The 15757-nt window shown below is 42.4% G+C and overlaps 1 protein-coding gene across 5 annotated transcripts in view; it reads left to right on the top strand.

Moving 5' to 3' along the window:
• Positions 1-15757, top strand: part of KREMEN1 (kringle containing transmembrane protein 1) — a 60492-nt gene that overhangs the window by 25883 nt on the left and 18852 nt on the right. For all 5 annotated transcript variants that reach the window (XM_075120137.1, XM_075120136.1, XM_075120138.1 and 2 more), the window contains 3 exons: positions 592-683; positions 11805-11926; positions 12416-12569. In XM_075120137.1, coding sequence (XP_074976238.1) covers positions 592-683; positions 11805-11926; positions 12416-12569 — 368 coding nt within the window. The remainder of the gene's footprint in view (positions 1-591; positions 684-11804; positions 11927-12415; positions 12570-15757) is intronic.

The raw sequence follows: 15757 nt of genomic DNA, 5'->3' as shown, positions 1-15757 counted from the left end.
GGACAAATGGCATCCCGATCGTACATTGATCAGGACGCAGGACAAAAGGTTAAATATCAGGACAGTCCCAATTTTATGAGGACACCTGGTCACCCTATTTGGCAATGAGTGTAAAATGGTACTGAGAATTTCCATAGTTTGTACCTTTAAGCTCAGACTTTACCAGGAATTTGAGGATCTTACTGTAATACTACGACTTTTCTGATTTACCAAAAATCAGCCAGTATAAATTCCTTTGTTTTTCCCAGTACACCATTAGCTCAGTAGTTCTTATCATTCTGTTCTCCACCATTTTCTTTTTGGAAAGACAGACCAGCTGAAACACTGCAGTGCAAATTAAAATAATGATAGCAATGAAGCCTTAGATTTAAAATAAAAATGAAGGATCTGTATGTATCTCCACTGAATGCTTCCGATGAAGTGAGCTGTAGCTCACGAAAGCTTATGCTCAAATAAATTTGTTAGTCTCTAAGGTGCCACAAGTACTCCTTTTCTTTTTGTGGATACAGACTAACATGGCTGCTACTCTGGGATCTGTATGTGGTTCACAAAAATGTTTGACAAATTTTTGATGTCTCCTTCTGTTGATAGGAACCCTGATGGAGATGTCAGCCCCTGGTGCTACATTGCAGAGTGTGAGGATGGAGTGTATTGGAAATACTGTGAGATTCCATCTTGCCGAAGTAAGAGAAAACATTATTCCACGCCTGATTTACTCTTCTGTAGAGACTGACTGTCACGTGACAGTGGGTGATGGTTTAGTGACATTCATTAATGGGAACTAGAATAAAATCAAACAGCTTTTTTTATCCACTTGTGACCTAAGCAAAATTTTTAATGCTGTTCTGCAGAGCTAAAGGCAAACTCATTGTACCCGTCATACCCCATCCACAGTCATAACTGCTGAATTATGTTATTTAAAGTAAAATACAGTAAAGGGATTAGCTCCAAATTTATGAAGTGTTGCTAGTTTCCTATAAATGTAGAAATGTTTGTTTATTAAAAATAAATAGTGAATAAATAATAAATAGGAAAGTATTCAAGTTCAAAAAACAAAAACAAAACAATTAAAAAAACAGCTGTTCGTTATCACATTCCTTAATGTAGTGTACTTATCTTAGAGAAAGTTTTTCCATAGTGCCTATCAACACAGGCCAAAATTTTTCATACCTAAGTGCCTAAAGTTATGTAGCTAAATTTTCAAAACTCTCTGGCTAAATTATGAATTGAAATCCCTTAGATGCTAACAGGTATTTACAGCCAAATCCTTAGGCACCAATCCTGCATTTATGGCTTAACTTTACATGTGAGCAATCTCACTGATTTCAAGGGGACTACTTATGTGTGTATGTTAAGCATGTGCATTTTGTATTTGCAGGCTCAGAGCCTTTGTCCTTACTCAGACACACTTCCAGTTTAAAAACTAAGTGAGTACAATATGATTTGGATTTTGCTCACCACTACTTCTTATAGGTATGTAAACAAGAGGATTGTACATGCAGGTTAGACAACTAAATTTAAAAATTTGCCCTTAAGGCAAAAGGGCATTTTTATTTAGGTGACTCAGTGTGGATTGAGGAGTCTAACTTCAGAAATGCAGGAATGAAAGTTTTCGTGTTAGTTTCTAGTTTAGAACCACAATGTATGATCCATTGTGGATTTTACTCATCACCTATCCAAGATACCAGAAGCTCTTCCATTTCTGAATGTCAGGGTACTTTCTTGATTTAAAGAGGGGCATCTGTGTTTTCTTTAAAGCCCACAGATCCTAGCAAATTATCTGGATTTGGCTCTAATAAAAAATAAATTGAAAAACAAATTTTCTGCCCATTTGTTCCACACATAAATCCTTTCAGTACTAGACCCAGTAATTTTCCCTGTGGTGGGGAACAGAGGATTTAAATTTGGACATTTTTATTTGCACAGATAATCCCAGATTTACGTTTACAAAATGTCCTTTTGACCAGTAGTAGCTGCTTCAAGCATTGCATTGAAACCAGATACTAGAAAAAGGAATTGCAGCAATTTTAGAACAAACCATACATTGCAAGCCCCTCCAAGTCTTAATGCAAACCTTATGATTGTGCAGTTGTTTAAGGCAGAAGAGCTTGTTTCTTCCCTCCTTCTTCTATTTCCAGCAGGCCTGAAGATAAGTCTCAGGCACACTGTAACTAGATTTGAAAAATACACCATCAGGATTTGGGTACCTTGGTGGAGGGATAGAGAGATTGGGTGTGGAAATTCTTATTGATTATTCAATTTTTAGAAAATTAATGAGTCTGTGTTTTAAGCAGCCATCTGTGTATCTGTATTCAATGCCTGATGAGACAAAGAATTTCTGGTACTGTGACTTAACATAGCTTAGGACAAGTGAATACAGGCAACATCAAGCCTTGGTAATTGCTTGGAGGGACTTGTGTAGTATTACTCCCATTTACAGATCACTATAACTAATTCAAAATCTATTGTTACAGTGTTTTCATGGAGATAATTACACAATATTTCAAGCCCAACAATATTTATGGCTAGTACTATGTGTCATGGAGAAGTATGTATTGATATGGTGCATTCATAAGTATGCTATATAGAAGCAGCACTATTAAATGGGAATAAAAGCTTATAGTCAAAAATGGCAGTAGTGATGGTTCCAGAGTGTGCCTGGTCTCTCTTTCTCTCTATCCCCCACCTCTTCATTATGGCATGAACTTGTGAGAGGCTTGGAAATTGGTGTGATTAATTCAAAGGAGAAAAAGGCAAATGTCAGCATTAAAGGACTGCTCAAGCTCCTCCCTGCTGAGAATAGCCCACCTTAATTAATTCGTCTTGTTACAGTTGGTATGGCAACACCCATTTTTTCATGTTCTCTGTGTATATATATCTTCCTACTGTATTTTCCACTGCATGCATCTGATGAAGTGGGTTTTAGCCCACAAAAGCTTATGCCCAAGTAAATCTGTGAGTCTCTAAGGTGCCACAAGTACTCCTCATTTTTTTTTGCTGATACAGACTAACACGGCTACCACTCTGAAACCTGTCAAGGAAGGACAGGTTCTTGTCATATGGAGAAGACCTGAGAGAAGACAGTAACTGCTTCTAAATCCTTCAGACAATATGCTTTGAAGTGGCAGTAGCTTGGTGGTGTTTCTTTCTCCTTGGTAATAGGATTACTATGAAATTCAAGAGAGAGACCAAATTACAGCAGATCACACTAGTTAACCAAAACAGGGTCACCTCAGTCCATCCCTCCAAATCGTCTCACCAAATGTATGAGGTTGCTGAAGGAAGCATGTGGATGGCATGGCAGCTTTTCTCATCTCAGTTTCATTTCATTGGTGGAAATGTAATTCCTCGGTGTGTGTAACATAGTCGAACACAGAAATTGGCAGAGTGGTGAATAATGATGGGACAGGTCAGTTATATAGACAGATATGGATCACTTGGTATGATGGGCTCATTTGAACAACGTGCATTTTAACACTGCAACATCTAAGAACAAAGAATGTAGGCCACACTTACAAGATGGGAGACAGTATACTGTAAGGCACTGACACTGAAAAGGAGCACTCAGAGAAGACAAGGCCATTGTGGAGAAGCTAAATGAATTACTTGCATTGGTCTTCACTGCAGAGGATGTGAGGGAGACTTCCACACCTGAGCCATTCTTTTTAGGTGAGAAATTTGAGGAAGCAAATACCCAGATTGAGGTATCAGTAGAGGAAGCTTTGGAGCAAATTGATAAATTAAACAGTAATAAGTCACCAGGACCAGATGGTCTTCTCTCAGGAGTTCTAGTGGAACTCAAATATGAAATTGCAGCACTACTAACTGTGGTTTGTAACCTATCACTTAAATCAGCCTCGGTACCAGATGACTGGAGGATAGCTAATGTGATGCTAATTTTTAAAATGAGCTCCAGAGGTGATCCCAGGAATTGCTGGCCAGTAAGCCTGACTTCAGTAACTGGCAAACTGGTTGAAACTATAGTAAAGAACAGAATTATCAGACACATAGATGAACACATTTTGTTGGGACACAGTCGACACAGCTGTATTATAGAATCATAAAATATCAGGGTTGGAAGAGACCTCAGGAGGTCATCTAGTCCAACCCCCTGCTCAAAGCAGGACCAATCTCCAGCTAAATCAACCCAGCCAGGGCTTTGTCAAGCCTGACCTTAAAAACCTCAGAGGAAGGAGATTCCACCACCTCCCTAGGTAACCCATTCCAGCGCTTCCCCACCCTCCTAATGAAAAAGTTTTTCCTAATATCCAACCTAAACCTCCCCCACTGCAACTTGAGACCATTACTCCTCGTTCTGTCATCAGCTACCACTGAGAACAGTCTAGATCCATCCTCTTTGGAACCCCCTTTCAGGTAGTTGAAAGCAGCTATCAAATCCTCCCTCACTTTTCTCTTCCGCAGACTAAACAATCCCAGTTCCCTCAGCCTCTTCTCATAAGTCATGTGCTCCAGTCCTCTAATCATTTTTGTTGCCCTCTGCTGGATGCTTTCCCACATCCTTCTTGTAGTGTGGGGTCCAAAACTGGACACTGTACTCCAGATGAGGCCTCACCAATGTCGAATAGAGGGGAATGATCATGTCCCTCGATCTGCTGGCAATGCTCCTACTTATACAGCCCAAAATGATGTTAACCTTCTTGGCAACAAGGGCACATTGTTGACTCATATCCAGCTTCTCATCCACTGTAACCCCTAGGTCCTTTTCTGCAGAACTGCTGCCGAGCCATTCGGTCCCTAGTCTGTAGCTAGGGTGACCAGATAGCAAGCGTGAAAAATTGGGATTGGGGTGGGGGTAATAGGTGCTTATGTAAGAAAAAGCTCCAAAAATTGGGACTGTCCGTATAAAATTGGGACATCTGGTCACCCTATCTGTAGCAGTGCGTGGGATTCTTCCATCCTAAGTGCAGGACTCTGCACTTGTCCTCGTTGAACCTCATCAGATTTCTTTTGGCCCAATCCTCCAATTTGTCTAGGTCCCTCTGTATCTTATCCCTACCCTATAATAGGGTATCCTATCCCTATAACAGGGTTCAAAAAAGAATTAGGTAAGTTCATGCATGATAGGTTCCTCAATGGCGATTAGACAAGATGGTCAGGGAATGCAACCCCATACTCTGGGTGTCCCGAAGCCTCTGATTGCCAGATGCTGGGATTGAATGACAGGGGGTGGATCATTTGATAATTGCCCTATTTTGTTCATTCCATCTGAAGCATCTGGCATTGGCCACTCTCAGAAGACAGGATACTGGGTTGGATGCTAAGTTCCCCATGCAGCTGCCTATTAAGTGCTGTGCAGGCGCTCAGGACTGCGGCAGGGAGAGATGCCTCTCCCCAAGCTCCAGACCTGCCACAGTGCCGCTCTCCCCAGCCCCGACCTAGCTCAGCCCTGAACCTGCCTCGGCCAGGGGACAGCCACCCCTCCCCCAGCCCTGACCCAGCCCAGCTCCGAACCTGCTGTGGCCAGGGGACAGGCACCCCTACCCTGACCCAGCCCAGCACCAAACGTTCCGCAACGGGGAGAGGGGCCTCACTCCCCAGCCCAGGTGCTGCTGTGGGGAGAGAGAGCTGGGGAGGAGTCCTCTCGCCCCACCGTAGCCCCAGGGAGCTCCACTGCATCTCATACCCCTCATCCCCAGCCCCACCCCAGAGCCCACACCCCCCAGCCAGAGCCCTCATCCCTCTTTATCTGATGGTCTTGTACCATCAGTAATACCTACTGTGAAGGAGCCTGAATACAAACCCCAAAAGTCAAGGCTCTATAGTCTGTATATCATTTTATCAATCACATTTGCTTTTTAGCTAACTCTGGTTGTTGTCTGTTGTGATGTCCCAATAAATTCTTATATAAAAGAAGTGGGCCAGTTTGACCTCCCATTACATTTATTAGCTTCCCTAATTGGTAGAGACATAAATTCATGCTTGAAGAACTAAGAATGACGCTTGTTGGACATATGTTAGACTGAAATTGAGTTGCTTTAGTCATTCAGGTCCTGTCTACACTAGGGCAATGATGCAAAAATTTCCACCAATTCCCGAATGTAGATAGAGCCTCAGAGTGCAGGGATGGTATTCATTAATGATACGTAACTTTACAGTGTTTCTCAATATAAGCAATTCTTTCCATGGTGCTTGCAGCTGTCAGTGTGTCTTAGATCATCAGAAAAACTGTCACATACTGGTGTTTACCTTGGGAGTCTCACACCACTTCATCCCAATACAGTATAAACAAGTGTATATTAAAAAGGTACTTTCAAACAATTGCAATCTGCTAAAATGGAGACACTGTACTAAGAACTACATTCTGTGATCTGTCACTTAGCCACTACAGATTTGGTGAAAAAACATTGTTTCCAAATCAGAGTCCCCAGGGGAAAACACACACGGCCTTGTGTGTTGTTATTTCCATATCGAACACTCTCTGGTGACCCTGCCACAGCAATTCAATGGTAAGCTATGGCTGTGGGGTGAACCCGAATGACAACCATAGATTGGATGGTCATATTAAAACAATATTTGACACATAGTGCTCTGTTCTTCAAAGGGCCGAGCACTGAGATCCCAATTCATCAAAGTATTTCAGTGTATGAGAAACAAATGATAGTTCCACTGAATTCAGTAGGACTCCCCACATGCTTCTAGTTAAGAATATGCTTAAGTGGTTTGCTGGATTGGGGCCAGAATGCTCAGCACCCTGAAGAATTGAATCCTCATTTAGGATTAACTGCCAATCCTAGACTAGATTGATGCCTCTCAGTGAGCCACAGTTGGCTCCAAATCCGTCACATTCCTTTTGTTTGTCAGAGATTGGAGTGCTGAGGCACAATGGGACCCTACAGGGGCTCACTAGCTATACAATGTTACCCTAGTGGCATGGTTTTTTGTTGTTTTTTAGTTAGAGAATTTAATAATTTACCAACTGGGAGGTTCCCACCATTAAAGTTAACTCAGAGCATATTTTTAATGTGCTGTTTTAGGAATTCCCAAAGTCCCATGGGTGAAGTGAGCTCGGATGGAATTACAGGAAGTATTTGTTGGACAGTGTAATAATGCACCCTACAGAAATTTGAGCTGTCTCTGCAGGTGTTCTATCAAGCTGGACTCAGCTGGAGAAGAGCTCCAGGTGAAAATTACCTATGATACATTAATTCAGGCAGTATCTTGAAGTCTCAGTAATGATATGTTCATTGCTGCAAGCTTGACTGGTGCATGGTACTTCAGAGCCCTAGCTAGAGTACTTATCTATATACAGTATTAACACTGGAAACTTTAACATATTTTAAGACTTAAAACAGTATTTTTATGAACACTAAACCAGAGCAGCATTAATTACTCAAACAAAACTACAAATACTAGAATTTTCTTCTCCCCAACTCTTCTGTTTTCTTAATCTCTCACCTATAGTGAGACATACTAGACGTAGACATAATTGTTCTTGTGAAGAATACGGCAATATACAATTCAGTATATTCATTAATCACTAACAGCTACACTAAACCAGCCCCTAAAAATTAAGAAGTGTTCATCCTTTGCCTTCCGTTTTTTCACTTGTATTCATCCCTTTCTGCCTTACTGTCATGTAGCTTTGCTCCTCTTGTGTCAACATTAAACTTACTATATACTGCCTCTTCTGTGTCTGGCGTTTGATCAGGTCCAAAGAATATAAAGTTCCACTCTTTTGTTACCTGAATAATTACTGGATTTACATGCTCTTGTCAGTTTTTGTGGGACCTGGAATGTTCTCATCTGTCTCTGGTTTTTTTTTTGTTTTTTTTTTTTTGCTTTTACTAATGAATATTAAAAAGCTCCATGAAGAAACCAGGCATCAATCTGTATTATAGCTGCAGCCTAAAACTATATTGTTCCCAGTTTGGCCTGTTACAAGTGATTTGTGAAGTAAATGAATCAGTGTTTCTTTGGACTCATTGAGATGGCAACAAGAAAACGAGAATAAAAAGTTTCTTATTGTCTGCACATTATGCAAACAACAAACGAGGATTCCACACTTCAGCAGAGAGAACTCTGCACTATGGACACTGGGTCTCAGTCTAACTTATTTATCCATTTATCTCTATCAGCATCCTTAAAGCATAGAAAGCTATTGTGTAGCCCAGCACTGACATTTTTTACCATTAATCTGATAGTACTGGTCAGTCTGGGCCTTGTGTCAGGAATGTCAGACTCCTGGCATTAAGGGGTTAAACAAAAACACCTGCACTTATGAGCCCTTCAGAAATTGCACTGACTTGTCTCTATTCTACTCCAACTTTGTCTCTCTTTAGTATATTATGCTTGCATCAATGGCTCCAGCTACAATGGAACCTCATGTTACCATTTCCTCACGTCATGAAAGGGCTCAAATGGTGCTACTTTACTGTATTACTCTGCCAATAGTGTGGGCGTGATTAGGTCTGAGTACTGCTGTGCTCTACTGAAGTCAGTACTAGCTAAAAGATTTATCCTTTGAAAACTCCCATCTAAAGATGTGGATTGAATAGAAAATATCTGGAGTAAGAGGCATTAAAATCAGGGTCAGTATAAACCAGACACTGAAATTGTGTTTAGATTCTTCTCCCAAAGGACTAATTGGCTGAAGGGAGGTGTCTTATTTGTGATGGTCCATCTCGCTTCTGCGAGAACTGTCAGAGAAAGGATATTGCTGCATCCACTCCTGCTAGTTCCTCTGTAGTGGGAGTACCACTTCACAATAGACAGTGTTGAAGGCTGCTGAGATATCAAGAGTGTGAACATGGAGGTGTGGCCCCAGTTCAAGGCCATTAGTACAGTCATCCATCAGAGCAGAGGGCTAACCTTTTGCCATGTCCTGACTTCAAGCCTGACCTGAGGAGCTCAGGATGCTGGGGGAAGTTAAATGCTGCTGGAGCTTGTTTGATGGCTACTACCTTTTCCATAAGTTTGTTCAGGCAGGGGTTTGGAAACAGAGTGGTAGTTTGCAAGGCCCCCCTGCATTAAGTGCAGACTTGTGCAGAATTAGCCAGACTATTGAGGGTTTCTAGGTGGCTAATAAGGAGACATTGACGATGCCAGTTACAGGGCCCTATTGTACTTTGCTTGCCTTCATATGAGATGGTGATTAGACAACTCTGTCTTCTAGTGGTAGAAATAAAAGCATGGATGGATGAAGAGCAGTGGTTGTAACTGAGCATGGGGAAGCTAGTGGTGCTGCTAGGAGAATGGAAAGTAATTAATAAACTTGCAGGTGCATGGACTTCACACTTGACTGAAGACATCTGACTATTGATTGTCAAGGCAATATAAAGCCTCAGTGTCTTGTTGGACTACTTGCTGCTCCTGGACACATTTGCATCAATGATGAGGAATTTTGGGGGGTGGAGGGATAGCTCAGTGGTTTGAGCATGGGCCTACTAAACCCAGGGTTGTGAGTTCAATCCTTGAGAGGGCCATTTAGGGATCTGGGGCAAAAATTGGGGATTGGCCCTGCTTTGAGAAGGGGGTTGGACTAGATTACCTCCTGAGGTCCCTTCCAATCCTGATATTCTGTGATTCTATGAATGATTTATACCATCTTCAAGTGGCCAGAAAACTGCTTTTTTTCTTCTCAGAGGATATATCACTATGTTTATCACCTCCAGACTAGACTAGACTGCCACCTTTTGATTGTGTTTGCTCCAGGGCAGTGACCGGGATCAGAAAGCATCCTGCAACTAATGGGTCCTAATGCAACACAGATAGTTAATAACAGTAGACACTCTGATGGGCATAGGAATGTGGTTCAGATGAAACAAGAACAGGAAGCAACCCAACAGTGAATGATCAGCTGGATTTATACCTGGGACTTCTCATAAACATAACATACTAAGCCATCTGGCCAACTACAGACACTGGTACTTGCATTTGCTACTACATATATCAAGTAAGTCTATGAAAGAAGCATTTTCACAAATATGTTGTGAACCACATTTATTCTCCCTGAGCCATATGGTTAGTAAGTGATGCAGGGAAGGATAGGGCTTTGAGATAGCAGAGGGAGAGGAATAGTTCTCTGCATGAGTAAGGGGAGATAGAGGAAGAGGCATTTAGGTTAGCAAAAGGCTTCTTTCCAACCTACTTAGAAAACCAAGTAACTTGTTCTGTAGCTTGATACCCTTCTTAGTGCCACTCATGCAGCTTGATAAATCTTCAGAGTATTCGACTGCTGCATTGCTAATTTAACAGCCAAGTGGCTAGAATGGCCATGACTGTGGGCATGGATCTGTATGAAGAGGTCTTATTCAAATCTAAAGATCTTCAATATTTTGGCTATAAGACATCTTAGGCCTGATTTTCAAAGGTGGTGGACACCATTACCTCCGATTGATTTCAATGAGAGCATTCTGATAAATAGATTTTTCGGTATTTTAAGCTGGACTCCCTGAAATTGAGGCAAACAAAATTAGTTAGGACCTCTGAAAATTTGATCTAGAGTAGTTATAGAAAGGAAATAATGAAGGTATAAATTGACCCCCTTAGCAGCAAAGGACACAAACAGCCTGGCATTTGGAGCAGGGCACTTGGATTTACAAGCTCTATTACTATCAGCAGGGGAATGATTTATCCCACTGTGCCAACTAGCCTTTAGCTGTTATTTTGGTATCTGGAACTGCTAATTGATGGTCATGTGAACTATGCTGAGTGTGTCTTGGGAAATACAGTACGTTATCCCCAGACACACAAGTTGTCTGGGTTCTCTATGTCTCCTTCAGACTACTCTGCAAAAGTATCATACAGGGGTAATCCTAGGTGGAGGGAGTCCTCTCTCTGTTGGGCACCAGCACAAACGCTTTTAGCAAATGTTGCTCACTTTGAATAGACACAAGGGAATTAAAAGGGAAACAGTGTCACAGGGTTTGTCCCTTGTCCACCCCACATTGACATGGTCCATAATCTCAATTACTAGGATGAGTTTTGTGCGCATGCATTAGGCTCTAACTATACCGGAGCTACAGCCAGGTCTAATGCTGGCAGATGCTATTCAACTTTCTGCTGCGTGCAACATCCCTCAATCCTGAATTCAGCCAGACCTCAGACAGAACCTGGTGCTATTATTCCAGTCCTGGGCCTGCCTGGGTGAAGAGTAGTGTATAGTGGTAGGCTGACTCCAATGCAATGTTCACTATATAGTACAGCAGGTGAGAATGACATCTTTGCTGATGTTAGATGAAGAGAAGTCTCTATTAATAAGGTATCAACTTTAATTTCTTGTACTCCCAGCACCCACTTATGATTACATGGCAATGAAGTATCCTGGCAAATAGCTTAGATCCAATGGCTCTGTGGACTCCACTTTGGAAGACTGCTATTGTATGTCCATAGTGAATAAAATAGTTTGAATAGAAACCATATTTTTTAACAATGCCTCATTGCAATGTACATCATTCATTCCAAATCCAAATTTACCCTGATCCCACTCAAACCTAGTGTAATATTCCTGTTTATTATTGCTGAAATCAGGAATGCTGAATAATGAAATTATCTTAGGAGCTTATGTGACCCCTATTACCATAGTATCAGAACCTGATTATAAAATATGGTGTGTATGTATTCAGGAATGAAGCCCACCTCATTCTTGTCTCCTTGTCTTCTGTTGTGTTTGATGGGCCTTTTTCATATTTTCTAAAGGCCAGTGTCATACAGCTGGAGCTTGCTAATATGAGATCTATGCTAAAAGTTGTGCAGAGGCCTCAAGGTTACACATGAAATCCTTTGTATCATAGTGTACTCATGGACACACATCTAGAATATTTGTTCTCCATAATTCTTTCCAGTGCCTGGGAATCTTGGCTGTTACAAGGACTATGGAGATCCCCCTCTTACTGGCATCAGTGAGACCTCAAACAAACTCACTATCCAAACCTGCATCAGCTTCTGCCGAAATCAGCAGTTCAAGGTAATTTCTCTGCTCTCCATTTACAGAGAGGTTTTTTTAAAAATGGGACAGGATGACACACACAGATCTCCACTGTATTTCTGGTGCCTTCTTTTCTTGCCCCAGGAAACCCAGCCTCTCACTTCCTCTCACTCTAGGGAGCCCAGCCTCTCTCCTGCTTATCCAAGATAGCTTGGGTATAAGCCAAAAAAGTTATATTTTGACTGCAAGGAGGAGATGCCTGCAGACATGTGAATGCTTTTGTATGCTTACACTTCATTAATGTAACAACCCTCCCCTTCCTCTGCACAGGCTTTCTCACCAGCCCTAAATGGCACCCCTGAAGCTCTGTCATCTGCAGAACACCCTGCCAGCTTTCTCCTGGCCCTGCTCTTAATCATTCTCCTCCAAATGGTACACTCCTTGCTGTCCCCTTTATGCCCTGACAACCTGCTATCTATGTTCCCCGAATGTCAACCCTTCCTGTCTAAACTCTCTTTGTTATCACAGTTTGCAGGCATGGAGTCAGGCTATGCCTGTTTCTGTGGAAATAACCCTGACTATTGGCGCTATGGGGAGGCAGTCAGCACAGAATGCAACAGTGTCTGTTTTGGCGACCATACCCAACCCTGTGGTGGTGACGGCAGGGTCATCCTCTTTGACAGTAAGTATTGAAATGGGCTGAGCATCTCTGAAAGGGGAGGCTTCAAATACTTAGCAAATCAGGGAAAAGAGTCATAAAGGAATTTGGGTACTACTGGACACAAAAGAATGCAAGACCCCCCAGTAGGGCTCAACTGTAGGGCAGCTGAGGCCCTGTTTGGCTCAGAAAAATGAGAACATAAATTCAGAGTAAAATGAATTAACCTTCATTCCAATTCTGTGAATGGATTGGCATATCTCTTCCAATAAATGATACTTGCTCAGACAACTGCTTCATGCTCCAGACACCGTGGTACACTTTTCCACAAAGGGCTCTAAAGTGGCTGTCATCCATGACACAGCACTGAAGGGCACTTTCAGATCTGCCCTTAATTAATGAATGCATGTGCAACTAAGGTAAGTGATAATCTTCAATAATCCCATCAGACACCTTAATTGGTACACATCAGCTCAACTTTTAATAAATAGTGTTATGTTCAGTCTGGTAAAGTAGAAAGGGGAACCCAGCAGAGATTTACCTGGAGCTATGGGAAGTGGAAGGAGTTCCACCTTTTACCCTAAAAATAATTAGGTGTAATTATAAATCTAGTTACTAATTTTTGATTAAAGGAAAAACAGAATAGTTGACCATACACCTTATTTTCTTACCTACATGGTAAAAGAGAATGTCAGATATACAAGACAACAAAATCTAGTAGACTTGTCAGTGGAGCAGCATGTTACATCAAGGGAATGAGTTATATTTCCTTAACACTACACACCCAGAGGACTCCTCACTCACACTCTCTCTATATATAAATACCAGTTCCAGTTGCGTAACCTTCCAGACTAAGAGTGAAATTAAGACCTGTAGTAAACAGTGTAGTATCATTGACTTCAGTGGAGTTGCACCAATTAAACAAGGTCTGAATTCTGTCCTGAATACATGATCCTTCAATTTATGTTTAAGTGCAGTATAAGGTACAACCTTTTTCTTCATCTACACAATGATACCAAACCTTAGGACAAACTTCCACACAGTCGCTTCTCTTCACAGTATGGGTTTGAAAAGTTACTAAGTCCACAGTTTGCTCTAACACGGAAATGTGGGGGTGGGTGTTAGCTATCTTAGAAGATTAGGATTGGAAGAGACCTCAGAAGGTCATCTCATCCAACCCGCTGCTCCAATCAGGACGAATCCCAACTAAATCATCCCAGCCAGGCTTTGTCAAGCCAGGCCTTAAAAACCTCCAAAGATGGAGATTCCACAACTCCATAGGTAACCCATTCCAGTGCTTCACCACCCTCCTAGTGAAAGAGTTTTTCCTAATATCCAACCTAGACCTCCCCCACTGCAACTTGAGACCATTACTCCTTGTTCTGTCATCTGCCACCACTGAGAATAGCTTAGCTCCATCCTCTTTGGAACTCCTCTTCAGGTAGTTGAAGGCTGCTATCAAATCCCCCTTCACTCTTCTCTTCTGCAGACTAAATAAGCCCAGTTTCCTCAGGCTCTCCTCATAAGTCATGTACCCCAGCCCCCTAATCATTATCATTGCCATCCACAGGACTCTCCTCAGTTTGTCCACATCCTTTCTGTAGTGGGGGGCCCAAAACTGGATGCAATACTCCAGATGTGGCCTCACCAGTGCCCAATAGAGGGGAATAATCACTTCCCTTGATTTGCTGGCAGTGCTTCTACTAATGCAGCCAAATATGCTGTTAGCCTTCTTGGCAACAAGGGCACACTGTTTACCTATATCCAGCTTCTTGTCCACTGTAATCCCCAGATCCTTTTCTGCAGAACTGCTGCTTTGCCAGTCAGTCTCCAGCCTGTAGCGGTGCATGGGATTCTTCCATCCTAAGTGCAAGACTCTGCACTTGTCCTTGCTGAACCTTATCAGATTTCTTTCGGCCCAATCCTCCAAATTGTCTAGGTCACTCTGGACCCTATCCCTACCCTCCAGTATATCTACCTCTCCCCCGGAGCTTAGTGTCATCCACAAACTTGCTGAGGGCGCAATCCATTCCATCATCCAGATCATCTGAACAAAACCAGCCCCAGGACCGATCCCTGGGACACTCTGCTTGATACTGGCTGCCAACTAGACATTGAGCCATTGATCACTACCTGTTGAGCCTGACAATCTAGCCAGCTTTCTATCCACCTTATAGTCCATTCATCCAATCCATATTTCTTTAACTTGCTGGCAAGAATATGGTTGGAGACCGTATCAAAAGCTTTGCTAAAGTCATGGTATATCACGTCTACCGCTTTCCCCATATCCACAGAGCCAGTTATCTCATCATAGAAGTCAATCATAGAATCATAGAATATCAGGGTTGGAAGGGACCTCAGGAGGTCATCTAGTCCAACCCCCTGCTCAAAGCAGGACCAATCCCCAACTAAATCATCCCAGCCAGGGCTTTGTCAAGTCTGACCTTAAAAACTTCTAAGGAAGGAGATTCCACCACCTCCCTAGGTAACGCATTCCAGTGCTTCACCACCCTCCTAGTGAAAAAGTTTTTCCTAATATCCAACCTAAACCTTGAGACCATTACTCCTTGTTCTGAAATCAGCTACCACTGAGAACAGTCTAGATCCATCCTCTTTGGAACCCCCTTTCAGGTAATTGAAAGCAGCTATCAAATCCCCCCTCATTCTTCTCTTCTGCAGACTAAACAATCCCAGTTCCCTCAGCTCTCCTCATAAGTCGTGTTCCAGTTCCCTAATCATTTTTGTTGCCCTCCGCTGGACTCTTTCCAATTTTTCCACATCCTTCTTGTAGTGTGGGGCCCAAAACTGGACACAGTACTCCAGATGAGGCCTCACTAATGTCGAATAGAGGGGAACGATCACGTCCCTCAATCTGCTGGCAATGCCCCTACATATACATCCCAAAATGCCATTGGCCTTCTTGGCAACAATGGTACACTGTTGACTCATATCCAGCTTCTCATCCACTGTAACCCCTAGGTCCTTTTCTGCAGAACTGCTGCCGAGCCATTCGGTCCCTAGTCTGTAGCGGTGCATGGGATTCTTCCGTCCTAAGTGCAGGACTCTGCACTTGTCCTTGTTGAACCTCATCAGATTTCTTTTGGCCCAATCCTCTAATTTGTCTTGGGCCCTCTGTATCCTATCCCTACCATCCAGTGTATCTACCTCTCCTCCCAGTTTAGTGTCATCTGCAAACTTGCTGAGGGTGCAAT

Source organism: Caretta caretta, chromosome 15 (assembly GCF_965140235.1).
Source record: "Caretta caretta isolate rCarCar2 chromosome 15, rCarCar1.hap1, whole genome shotgun sequence".
In the NCBI taxonomy this organism is placed as follows: domain Eukaryota; kingdom Metazoa; phylum Chordata; order Testudines; family Cheloniidae; genus Caretta; species Caretta caretta.
This window is presented reverse-complemented; position numbering and strand designations above follow the sequence as displayed.